The 12,793-nt window shown below is 43.2% G+C and overlaps 1 protein-coding gene across 1 annotated transcript; it reads right to left on the reverse strand.

Moving 5' to 3' along the window:
- Nucleotides 1-1,883: 1,883 nt before the first annotated feature.
- Nucleotides 1,884-11,775, reverse strand: C1S (complement C1s). Its single transcript, XM_066260154.1, has 12 exons — nt 11,598-11,775; nt 10,584-10,736; nt 10,143-10,350; nt 9,460-9,637; nt 8,519-8,644; nt 7,493-7,692; nt 6,566-6,719; nt 6,086-6,201; nt 5,544-5,622; nt 4,879-5,007; nt 4,091-4,165; nt 1,884-3,041 (listed from the first exon to the last, which is right to left on the reverse strand). The coding sequence occupies exons 2-12, from the start codon at nt 10,622-10,624 to the stop codon at nt 2,260-2,262; spliced, it is 2,088 nt and encodes a 695-aa protein (XP_066116251.1). The 5' UTR covers nt 10,625-10,736; nt 11,598-11,775; the 3' UTR covers nt 1,884-2,259.
- Nucleotides 11,776-12,793: the final 1,018 nt, after the last annotated feature.

Here is a 12,793-nt window from a genome sequence, read left to right on the forward strand (position 1 = left end):
ATATATATCTTGCCAGGGGTGGAAAAGTAGGGAAATAGGAAGAGGCCTTGGTGATGAGCCCTCCCCAGATCTGAAGTCTGTGATGATGATTTATTTGGAACCCCTCCCTACCACTTACCCAGGGAAATGATATTGGAGTAGAGTTAACCTTGCAAAAACCACACGCATCCCACTGTACAAGCAGCTGCTAAAAGAAATTTCTTTCACCAATACCTCAGCCTATAAACAAGGTCAGAATCCAAATAGACTGAAGATTCTCTCTGGTGAGGGTGGACTTCTTTTTTCTGATACTTGTCAGAGCCTATTGTTCCAGTTATAAAAAAGAAGAAAATTTTCTATATCATGAGCATGTTTCTTTTTTTTTTTTTAATTTTATTTATTCATTTTTAGAGAGGAGACAGAGAGAGGGAGAAAGAGGAGAGAGAGACAGAGAGAGAAGGGGGGAGGAGCTGGAAGCATCAACTCCCATATGTGCCTTGACCAGGCAAGCCCAGGGTTTCGAACCGGCGACCTCAGCATTTCCAGGTTGACTCTTTATGAGCATGTTTCTTAATCTAATTTTTTTCAATTATTTTTTCTCTAGAAGAATCCCCCTCCTTCCGCCCAAAACACTGTAGACCAGGATACAATGTCAATTCTATTGCACATGTAATGACAGGCAGGTGGGGGGAAGGCATTCAATTATACAGTTAAGAAATAATGTAAATGGCTTTATGCTGCTTGTTTGACTTGACACAACCTTTCCAGAGGTTCCCTATTGTAATTCCCCTTTGGTTCTTCAGACCCTTCCATTCAAGCTCTGATTTCATATGTTAACCTCCAGTCTAAGGTCAACTGTTGAATTTAGCCCTTTTGGTCTATGGAAGATCAAAGGCCTTTTTTTGATGGGCCCCAAATACACCCCTTTTGACATCTAGTAAAAACTGCTCTCCTGAAAGCCGTATGTCACATCAAACAGATCAGAGTCCTGCAGAATTCTTACTCTTAGTCTATAGCTTTCATAAGACACCCTCAGTTTAAAAATTACTAGTCTTGCCCTGGCTGGATGGCTCAGTTGGTTAGAGCTTCGTCCCTATACACAAAGTTTGCCAGTTTGATCCCTGGTCAGGGCACTTACAGAAACAGATATTTCTGTCTTTTTCCCTTTCTCTAAAGTCAACAAATAAAATTTTTAAAAAAAATACTAGTCCCTATTATGTGGTTATTTTTCATCACTGATCATTTTGGGGGCAGGAGGAGTTTTGCAGGGTTCTTTTTTTTTTTCAATTTATTTGGGAAAAAAATAGAAGAATCTTTGGGTTTATCCTCACAGGGACCTTTTTATAAATTCTTGATGCACAGTTCAATCCAGAGATGATACTGTTGCTTGACTGACCAATTGGCCAAAACGACTAGGAAAGCAGATAAGAGCATGCTGAATTTCTTTTATTTTTGTTTTATAAAGTCACAATATTGTACTATATAAATGAGTACTAAAGGAAAATTAATTTTCAGGAGGCGTATTGAAACAATTTATACCTAATTTTTTATATTTAAACAGCCAAGTCTAACTGTTGTCATGTGGACTTCTCAATGAGGTTCAGGTATGCTTAATGAGTTTCAAAAGCAGAACATGGTCTCTTGTGTTAATGATGTTTACGCTAATCCACAATTTTCAGTAAATTTCAATTGGAAGAGAGGAGAAAAGCTGAATTCCATTATCATGACAATTAAATATTAGCTGATAGAAACATATATGTGTATATGTATATGTATGTGTATGTGTATGTGTATGTGTATATGTTGCTAGATGCCTGAGTTTAGAGGATACAACAGCCCTCTCATCACACTCTTCTTCCATGGTGCTGAGGTCTGGATGTGGAATAAAATGAGTCAGCCAGAACTGGGTTACAAACCTAATTTATTACAAGTAGATAGTAGGCATTGAGAATGATAAAGTAAGTGGAACTTTGAACAGATAAAGGAGAGACAACAAAGTCAAGGGTATGCCCAGCAGTAAATTTCAAAGTCAGAACTATGGAATAGTACAAGATAGCAGTGCCCTTCCCATGTGATACCCACAGATTTAGACCACACTCAACATCCAGAACAATGTCATGATCAAACATGACCTCCAGCCATGTCTCTCAACACCCAAGTTCGATTGAATCCTACTCCTAGGTCTTCTCTCAGTCATGGTGAAATAATGGGACTATTGTGAGGAACAGAAAAGAACAGATTGGTCCTAGCCCTTTGAGAGGCTGGTGGAATGTGTGTGAATTAGTCCGTACTGGGGGTACTATATTCCTGCATAGTCTTCCTTATCCAATTAATGTAGTTCTTCACTTTTGTGTAGAGCCCAAAGGTGCCACATTGGGGGCCCCAGGATACCAGGCCAGCTACATAGAATTTGTTGTTCTGCTCATTGGGGTCCTGAATAGCAAGGGCCCCACCACTGTCCCCTTCACAACTATCAACACCTTTCTCTCCTCCAGCACAGATCATGTTATCACTGAAAACGTAGGTATTGTCACTCTTCACACCCTTGCACTTATCCATAGGAGCAATGGGTAACTTTGCCCCTCGGAGCTTTACAACATGATCTTTTTTCTCTGTTCTGCCCCAGCCTGAGATCAGTCCCAGGTCTCCCACTGAGGGGATGTATTCTGAGGAGTCACCTGGCAGGCAGATAAGGGAGACAGTGGGTCCCATTTTTACTGGGTCTTTAAGCCGTACTAGCGCAATGTCATTGTCAAAATTCTTCCGTGTTTCTGGGTTTTCCAGGGATTCCCAATCTGGATGAATGATCACATGCTCAGTAGTGAGCATCTGGGCATTTGCTAGTTGTTGGCGGGACAATAAGGTGGACCCAACATACATTACTGGTTTCTGGTTTCCCTCCACGACGTGGGCAGCTGTCAGCACCCAGTACTCATCAATAAGAGCCCCACCAGCCCGCGGGCTTGAAAAGTAGACTTGCCAGGGGAAACTTTGAATATTTGCAAGAGATCCTCCAAATATCCGCTGGTTTTCTATAAAGGTCTCACTGGGGATGCCACAGACTAGGAAGGAACAAGAACAAGGTGAGCAGGAAACAGGAAATAGATTGCTGGCCTCCTGTAAGTCCTCTAACCACCCAAAAACCTGCCAGGCTCCAGAGTTCTTTAGCATAATAGAGCCAACTTGTATTTGGTCAACCATCTCAGTACCTGACTCATTCTGAACGTGCATAAGGACCAAACATCCCATGTTGCCAATTCCACAAGCAGGCTATGGGAAAGACTGGTAAATCGAGGTAGTGTATGAACTACTACTGCTTCACACTGTGGACAGCTTGACTCACAGCCCCCGTAGACCTCACTCCAGGCTCGGCAGGTAAGGCCTATCTGGGAGCCAGCCTGAGAAACCCTTTCCTCATACAGATAGTGGAAGAGGCAAGCATTCTACCTTCATCTGCTGCCCAAACCAAATGCTTATCACCTTCTTTACTGAAGTCCTTATTACAGCTGAGTTCCTCCTAGGGACCCATGGAAGTAGAGCAAGGATAGGGTTCTCTTTTTTCATCTCATTCCCCCATTGACTGATTCTAGGCTTGAACATTTTGCCGTTATCCAGTGTAATTAAAAATTAATTTTGTTTCAGATAAAGTTGGCTTATCTAAATCCCTTGCTAGTCGGCCTGAATGGACTCTGAGTTGAGCATAAAGGATTTGGGCTCAGACTTGGGTTCAAAGTCTACCCTTTCCCAACTTTGGGAACTTGCACTTAATTCACTCATCTGTGAAATGGAACCAATAGTATCTGCTGCACAGAGTTGTTGCAAGGATTTAAGAGAGATAATAAATGCAATTAGTTAGCTCAGTCTATAGCTCTCAGTAATATTGTTGCCATTACCAAGATCATTATTATCCTGGCTTTGCCTGAGAGCCTTCTACTCAGCTCTGACCTGTCTGCAGCCCCTCATTTCTTTTATTGTCTCCACTTTAGAGTTAGACTCTGGTAGGCCCAGATTGTTAAGTCCTTTCCCAAGAGGATTCCAGGTACTTTCAGAAGGTGACCCACTCACCTGCACCTGTGGATATGGTTTCCACCCAAGCCTGAGCCCTGATTACCTGGAACGCATATTGGCAGTTCTGTGCCCAGAAGCTCATTCACCCAGCTCCCGTTTGCAGCGCAGTGGTACTCCCCTGGAATAGCACAAGGGACACAGGACACACTCACCACCACATGTTTTGTCTTCTATGCCCTCCCTTTCATTCACAGCCTCGGCTCCTCGGGGATTTGAGGAGGAGGTTTGATCAAATAAATTAGAAAAGGATCTTGAGGACATCTTCCAAACAGTCTCTCTAGCCTCTATCCTGCCTATGGAGGGAAAGGAATAGTCTCCAAAGCAGAAGGAAGAGGGTTATGGTGGAGATGGGGAAAGTACTTTAAGAAGGAAAAGAAAATTAATTAATAATTTAAATTAAATTAAAAGCAATGAAATGAGACGTATTGTGTTTCACCCGGGCCATCCACTAGCGCTACTAAGATCTCTCCATCAAGAGAGCCAGTCTTCATAGTGTGGTGACTTGAAGCTGGAAGCATTACTCCTGTGGGTTCCACATTAAGTAATGGTCAAACGCTGGACAACCACATAAAACTGGATATTGTAGGGGGAATCCCTGCCATAGTTGTGAAGCTGAGCTAGGTGACCTTTATGCTTCACTGTAAAGGATCCTATGGAAACTACCTTGACCCATATGAAAACTGTATCTTTAGAATAAGCCAAGAGGATGAACAGAGTTCATTTCACGGCCTTCATTTCTCTCCAAGTTCTCTCCAACCTGGAAAGGTTGTGCAATTTACCCTCCAACACTCTCACCCTTTCTCTCTCTTCTTTCTAGCCAAAGAAACCTACCACTTTCTTCAATTTGCATGTAGTAATATGGCTCCTCACAAGTGTAGTGAACGACAGAACCAAATGAAGTATCTTCTGGTTCTTCGAATTTACCGTGCTGAATGCGATCAGGAGGGCCACAGTCCACAGCTACAAGAGGAAGGCATAAGATTGATGGTCAGGACAGCCACCAATTGCCAGGAAGTCATTGGTCATTAGGCCAGTTCCATCCCCCTGGCCATGTCCCTCATCCCTTCCCCACCCCACACCCCATAAGCACACCTGGAACGACTCTCCACACCAGCTTCTTGGTAGCCATGCTCTCCAACTGGCATCACTCAATTCCCCAGCCCACTGACTCCTGCCAATTCAGATAGCCCCTTGAAAACTACCAGAGGAACCTGGTTCTCAGTGGTTGGTGAAAGCCCTTGCAGAAACCAGGAATGGACCCAGAGGGTGATATTAACTCTACCAATCCCACAGCCTCTTTCTTTGAAAGAAACTTCCCAGGCTAGCCTGGGACCAGATCAGGGTTGAAAATTCATGACTGACTCCCTTTAAAAAACCCAACCCACTCTCACAAATTTCAAAAGAAACCATACATTTGAATCTTGATGTGCTGATCTTTCAATCCGGGAGGTAAAAAAAGAATAGGAAAAAAAGTCTCATTTTAAAAAGATACATACGTTCACACTCCAGTTTGGAATTACTCCACTTTCCATTGCTTTGACAAGTAGAATAGAAGTATGTAGAGCCAACACTTCCCTAGAGAACGATATACATCACCATTAATTTATAAAGAGAGATATGGGGAATTAAAATAAAAGATTGAATCAATCTCTGGCCTTGGATCAAAGAAGAATTCTCATGACAAAAACCTTGGGGATATCGTTCCAATTTTAGTATATGTGCTGCCGAAGCGAGCACAACCTTGGGGATATCTTAGCAGAATAAGCCAAAGCATCCAAGAGTTGGGACCAAAAAAAAAAAAACAAGTCTGTCCAGCATATCAGCTCCCCTTCCCCAAGAAGGCTATGGGCACAGAGAGAATGCCAGGCTGGCCAAGGAGCTCCATGACTCACAGCAAGGACTAAAGATCCTGAGCAGTTCTGTGTATGAAAAGCGTGTTACACCTTGCTCAAATGAGAACATTTGGTAAACAATAAGACAATTCTAGTATGCTTATCCTGACCTAGGGATTAGGGAGAAGTTTCTAACAGTACTTTACCTGCACAACTTCAAACCCTTCCTGACAAGTTATCTTCACCACATCTTTGAACACATATTTTTCCTTCGCAGGCTCCCAGACAGAATTGGCAGTGGCTTCCTTAGGACAAGGGATTGCTTGGAAAGGAGAGGATACATAATTAACCAAATAATTGGATAATATCTGTTCTATTTACATCATTCTCACATCTTATAAAATCATTCAGTCATCCTAACTCCTGATGCCTAACATTCTACTATGGAGATGACTAAATTAACATGGCATTACTAACTATCCACCACTGAACTGTCTGCACGCACAGGTCCAGCCAAAGTATTCCTAGACACTGAGACATTTCTAGCAACCACTGACAGGTTTAGATCTTGCTGAGGAAGGTGGGTAATCAGGATACCCTTACAAACAACAATCTACCTGTTTCGATTTTACATTGTCCAGGGACTTTGTTACAACCAGCCAAAGAACAAGTTTTAGATTACTCACGATCTCCATGATAACGAAGTTTCCAGCCCTTTTGTTGCCCTGTTAGGTCAGTTTGGAAGATGATATCAAGAATGTTACTCTTGGTTTCAATATTTAGTGGCCCAGGGAATCCATTTCCACAATAAGGACCAAATTGCTGGTCTCTTGCAACAAACTAAAAGGACAAAAGGTGATGAAATCAGAAGACAGAAAGAACACAAAGAAAGAGATAAAATAGAGACAATTAAAATTTGAGAGGTAGGCCCTGGCCGGTTGGCTCAGTGGTAGAGCATCGGTCTGGCATGCGGAAGTCCCAGGTTCAATTCCCGGCCAGGGCACACAGAAGCGCCCATCTGCTTCTCTACCCCTCCCCCTCTCCTTCCTCTCTGTCTCTCTCTTCCCCTCCCGCAGCCAAGGCTCCATTGGAGCAAAGATGGCCCAGGCCCTAGGGATGGCTCTATGGCCTCTGCCTCAGGCACTAGAGTGGCTCTGTGGTTGCAACAGAGTGAGGCCCCAGATGGGCAGAGCATTGCCCCCTGGTGGGCATGCCAGGTGGATCCCAGTCAGGCGCATGCAGGAGTCTGTCTGACTGCCTCCCCGTTTCCAGCTTCAGAAAAATATAAAAAAAAAAATTGAGAGGTAAATAAAAATAATATAAAATAAAACTAAGAGGGGGGAAAAGAAAAAAAGACAGAAAAGGTAGGCCCTGGCCAGGTGGCTCAGCAGATAGAGCATTGTCCCAGTACACCGAGGTAGTGAGTTTGACCCCAAGTCAGTGCATACACAAAAAGCAACCAGTAAGTGCACAATTAAGTGGAACAATGAGTTGATCTTCTTTCTCTCTCAAATCAATGCAAAAAAAAAAATTTAAGGGCAGAAGGAAAGATAATTTGTCTTCGAGAACACTCTCTGTGTGAGTTGGAGGAAAATTAATCCTGCTTTACGCACAACTAAACTGTCAGCACAATTGCCCTCTGAATCAGCTGGTTCCACATCAAAATCTTCTCTCCGTATAGTCACCACGACTTGGAAACCCGCCTCCAACTGGATCTGATATTCACACCTTGAGTTCTCTGGGTATGTACTGGGGTAATTGGGACTTGTGATCTCCCCAATCAGTTCAGTGAATACATCCCCACTGCAATTGACTATGAGAGAAAAAGAGAAAGGGGAATCAAATATAAGCTCAAGCAAAGAAGTTCCTGCCCTAATTTATGACTCCTCTTATAAACTGACAGTCCCTGGCTGGGCCCCATATGCAGCAATTATATCCCAATACATATGAGTAGATATACCCAGTGTCTATTGGGTTTCCATCATATTGCTTATGATGCAGCCTTTCATAGTTATGAAAGGTCCCAGGTAGATGCTTCACAGGCATCTATCTCTCTTTTCCAATTAATTAACTTGACTCTGTAACCTTGTTTTTCTCCACTCTTGTGGTTCCCCCTTAGTTAATTAAGAAATTATGCCGGCCCTGGCCGGTTGGCTCAGTGGTAGAGCATCGGCTTGGCGAGTGGGAGTCCCGGGTTTGATTCCCGGCCAGGGCACACAGGAGAGGCACCCATCTGCTTCTCCACCCTCCCCCTCTCCTTCCTCTCTGTCTCTCTCTTCCCCTCCTGCAGCCAAGGCTCCATTGGAGAAAAGTTGGCCCAGGCGCTGAGGATGGCTCTATGGCCTCTGCCTCAGGCGCTGGAATGGCTCTGGTTGCAGCAGAGCAACGCCCCAGATGGGCAGAGCATCGCCCCCTGGTGGGCATGCTGGGTGGATCCCGGTCGGGCGCATGCGGGAGTCTGTCTGACTGCCTCCCCGTTTCCAACTTCAGAAAAATACAAAAAAAAAAAAAAAAAAAGAAATGATGCCAAATCAAGGCCAAGGCTAATAAAAATTGGAAGGGTAGATAAAGACCTTACTGAAGCCTCAAAGCCATTCCAAATCCCAGGGATCATGCACTTCTCTCAATGTCAGACTCACCTCCACAATTTTTCATGTCATCATGGAGGAAGTATTCTGGGGGGCAGGAGCAGAAGTAACCACCAATGAAGTTGTTGCAGAAGTGGCTACAAGGAACATCTTCAAAGTCTGTGCACTCATTTATATCTACAAAAGTAAAGAAAGATTGAAGTCAAAGACAAAGACCTAGAAGGAAGAAGGAGGTTAAACCCAAAACTACAAGGGCAAAAAAAAAAGTAAGAAAGGCCTCTTACTTAAAGACCTTCAGCAATCCCATTTCAGGATGGTATTATTCTATATTGCCCTCCTGAAATGTGTATGATTCCAAAGTTGTGTCTTATCATTGCACAGCTATAGGGGAGCTCTCATTGTCAGAGACCCTTGACCTTTCTCATAAACGGAGCATTTCAATTCCAAAGAACACACTTGGCAAGCTAAACATGATGATATGTCTTCTGCAGGGAGGAGCTTAGCACATCTATTACTTTGCATGATGTTGGCATTTTTGTTGAATCTAATCCATAGTTTGGCTGTATGAAATGTTCTAATGTTTATTTTTTATATAAAAGCACAAAGAATTTGAAGGTTTGTTTGCCATATATTCAATGGGTTTGAATATCATACATTCCTTGTGTGAGTTATTTAACTTTCCTTATCCTCACTTTTTTTTATCTTTAAATGGAGATGATAATACCTATCTTGAAGAGTTGAGGAAAAAATATTAATGGAGTGCCTACTTCATAATGGCTCTCAATAAATTACTGTTTATTATCTATTGTTAGCATTATTAAGATATGATCATGTGTTTGAATTTCACAAAGGCAACTAACTCATAGAGGGACCCAAGTCAAGTCAACACTTCATAAGAGTTATAAACAGAATCTTTATTCACTGCATTGCTCAATGTCTATCCTGCTTCTAATCACTTAGCTGGATCGATGAGTCAATAGGGAAGGCCTTACCTACAGCAGCATAGTATGCAGCAAACCCAGTGAAACGCTCTTCATTGGAGAAGTCTGACCTAAAGATCACCTGGAGTTTATTGTATGGGACTTGGAACTCCTCCACAATTGGGGAGCTGGGATTCTTGCTGGTCCTCTGTCCACAGATTTTTCCTTCTTCAAAACCTCCTGACATTATCTAAGAGAAGAGTCAGAAAGAAACTAGGAGCCAGACCATGTGGTGGCACAGTGGATAGAGCGTCGGACTGGAATGCAGAGGACCCAGGTTCGAAACCTGGAGGTCGCTGGCTTGAGCGTGGGATCACCAACTTGAGCCCAAGGTTGCTGGCTTGAGCAAGGGGTCATTTGCTCTGCTGTAGCCCCTGGTCAAGGCACATATGAGAAAGCAATCAATGAACAACTAAGGTACCACAACAAAGAATTGATGCTTCTCATCTCTCTCCCTGTCTGTCCCTCTCTTTGACTCTCTCTCTCTGTCTCTGTCAAAAAAAAACAAAAACAAAAAACTAGGAAAGCATAATATTTTGATACTGAGGTGAGAGAAAAGGGGACAGAGAGAGTAGAACACATACCACCTAAGGACTATTTGACTTCTAGATTACAGTATGTCTATAGCACTCCTGGCTACATCCTTCTCATTTGACCACCCCAGCCCTGTCCTGTATGTGTTTATTATAATATACCTGCACTGAGTCATATGCACAGTCCTCTGACAGCTCTATGTCCAGGTGAGTGAAGTAGAGATGGATTCCATACCCTTCAGGAACTTCTATATCCCAAGATTTCTCTATCTCATTAGGATATGCCTGAGGATAGTTAGGGGACAGGATCTCCCCGTACATAGTGGGCTCAGCATACATCCATGGCAAAAGGGAAAACAAGACAATGCACCTGGAAAAAAAAAAAGCATATGAAGAGGTGAGTGACAGGTACAGCAGAGTAGTGCAGAGCTCCACGTTTGTCACAGGGAGAAGGGCAGCAGCATCACGTGCAGGAGAATCTTAGGTTAGAATAAAGCAAAAAGACATAGATTAAACCGAAACCCAAGTTTCAGATCTGAGCTGTTTTCTAGCGTTGAAGAGAACGGAGTTCATGCACATCTCTGTAGACTCGTGATCACTTACCACATCGTTGGCAATTTGTCCTTCCCTGGTGAGCAGCACATCTCTTGGACCTGGCTCTCTGCACCTCTGGACTTTGGAGCTAACAAACTGTATTTGTCTAACAAACACAGGCACCTGTTTTGGTGGTACAGGGTCACCTGGGTTCAGTGTCACCTTCATAAGAATAACACACAGGTTAAACAAAGCCATATCACTAATCATCACCATATGATGCCTATCTTCTCAGACCCTTCCTGGTTCAACTTCAATAAATATTCTAAACTAAAACTAAATCTTATCCTTATCTCATTGCATCTCTAGGTCTTATCCTAGTTTTTCTCCAAAGGAATGAATACTTTCTTCCAGTTTCTTCCTCCTCTGTTCTCCTCCTCAGCCCCACCCCCACTCAATCAATCTCTCTCCTGCTCTCACAGAACAGCATCCCCATTTCCACTCATGTTTTCAGGAGTCTTTCCCATCACGACCATTCACCTAGGACACTTTCTCCCTTCTCTTCTTACAATGACCCCCATCCCTTCAAACCAGCTCTCTCCACTATTGCATGCATTTCTGTTGATGCTATTAATGACCACTGATGGAGCAATGGGCTTCCTTCGCTAGATGAAGGCAGTGGCCTTGGGAGAAGTAATCTGAGACAGGGTTGGGTGTGGAAGGAGAAAAAGAATACCTGAATGACAAGAAACATAAAAAGAAAAGAAAGGTATTTCTTCAATTTTTTACATTAAGTTTCCAGGGTTTGTTCCCCCCCCCCCCCCCATTACTAAAAAGACAGGATATCTTTCCACAGTTCCTAGAAAAGTTTTACACCAACGTAAACCCTGAAAATAGTGCTGGGCAGTGGGACGACGTGAGGGAGGATGAGGTCAACCTAACAGAAATAGGTTGTCTATATTTTGCCCTCTGATTATTCTGCTCTGTCTAGCCTTTCATCTTTTCCCAAAACCTTCATATGTGAAGTTTCCTGTCTTTCTTTTTCCTCCATCAAAGTTCTGCTCTTTGTTTTTAAGGTTTTACCTTCAGAAGCTGATAGGAGCAAGTGGGTCAGTCCCCTCTCTTGCCAGTGGGCATGCTGGGAGACCCTGCTGACTCTCAGGGAGAGAAACACGGGGCCTGGACGCTCCCTCTGCAGGAACCTCGGCCGGCCTCCCTGTCCTGGTCCTGTTCGTATGATTCTCTACCCCAGTGTGCATGTCTGAAATTCTCTGATCTAAACAAGAGGGGGCTGGGAGACCATGACATAGGAAAAGGGTAACTCAGCCTTGATCTTGGAGCTCCCTCTGCTTTTGAAACAAGAACTGCAAACTCCCCTCAGGCCTGAGAGTCCTCTATCCAGGGCTTCAGAGGGAGAAAGAAGGAATGGGGAATTTCACTGATTGCTTAATGCTCTTTTTCAGCCAAGGGGTGTGTTAAAGAGTTTTCAGGGAAGTCAGGTGATTTGTGGGAAAAGGAGGAGATTCATATGTAGGGGGAAAGCCAAACCCAGAAAGTCCAACCCTCCAGTTGTGTATGAATCATGAATGAAGAGAAAGTAGCTGTCAGTACTGCAGGTCTTCCCCGCCTTTAAAGCATGTATAAGGGTGGGATAATGATATATGTAGACCCAAGCTAGGCTGAGATGAGGCTTTTTCCTCTTCCTACAAGCCTCTCTATATCTCCAAACATCTAAATTCTATTCACCAATCAAGCCCCAGTTCAGATACAATCCAGAGTCCCTTATTCATAGCCCTTGAGCACAGATACATTTTGAAATTCAACATTTTAAGGTTTTTAGAAAGACAGTGTAATACATGGACCCTATGTTAACACCTCTTCCTCTCTCTCCCCTTGAGGGGCTGGGATAACACACCGTTATCAAATATTAATATTTCTGCAGCTAAATAGATTGATCTTCACAGTAAGTGAAACATCTAAAATTATAATTTAGTTATAATTATATATTATGTTCATAAATTACTCATAATTATAAATTACTTCATGTCAGTTCAGGTCAGGTTTTGCTTCCAAATGAGTGTTGGTGCTAAACTTGGAACAAACAAAAGAAAAACCCAAAAATCTTTGTTTTCAGAGCCTTTTGGAATTTAAAATTGCAGATAAGAGAGTCAGGGATGACGGGCCTGCACAGCATCTCCGCAAAGCCTTCTGCATATCCCAGCTCTCCACTCTGTCAGCTAGCACTTTCTACCCATCTTAGTGAATCCCAATGAGTCTAC

Source organism: Saccopteryx bilineata, chromosome 1 (assembly GCF_036850765.1).
Source record: "Saccopteryx bilineata isolate mSacBil1 chromosome 1, mSacBil1_pri_phased_curated, whole genome shotgun sequence".
Lineage (NCBI taxonomy): Eukaryota > Metazoa > Chordata > Mammalia > Chiroptera > Emballonuridae > Saccopteryx > Saccopteryx bilineata.

Excerpts from the sequence above, each read along its gene's own strand:
- C1S (XM_066260154.1), bottom strand. The coding sequence starts at position 10,624 with ATGTGCTGCTCACCAGGGAAGGACAAATTGCCAACGATGTG. Across the intron at positions 10,351-10,583 it reads GACAAATTGCCAACGATGTG|GTGCATTGTCTTGTTTTCCC; the intron begins GTAAGTGATCAC and ends TTTTTTTTCCAG. Across the intron at positions 5,008-5,543 it reads TTCCAAACTGGAGTGTGAAC|CTGTGGACTGTGGCCCTCCT; the intron begins GTATGTATCTTT and ends TTCCTCTTGTAG.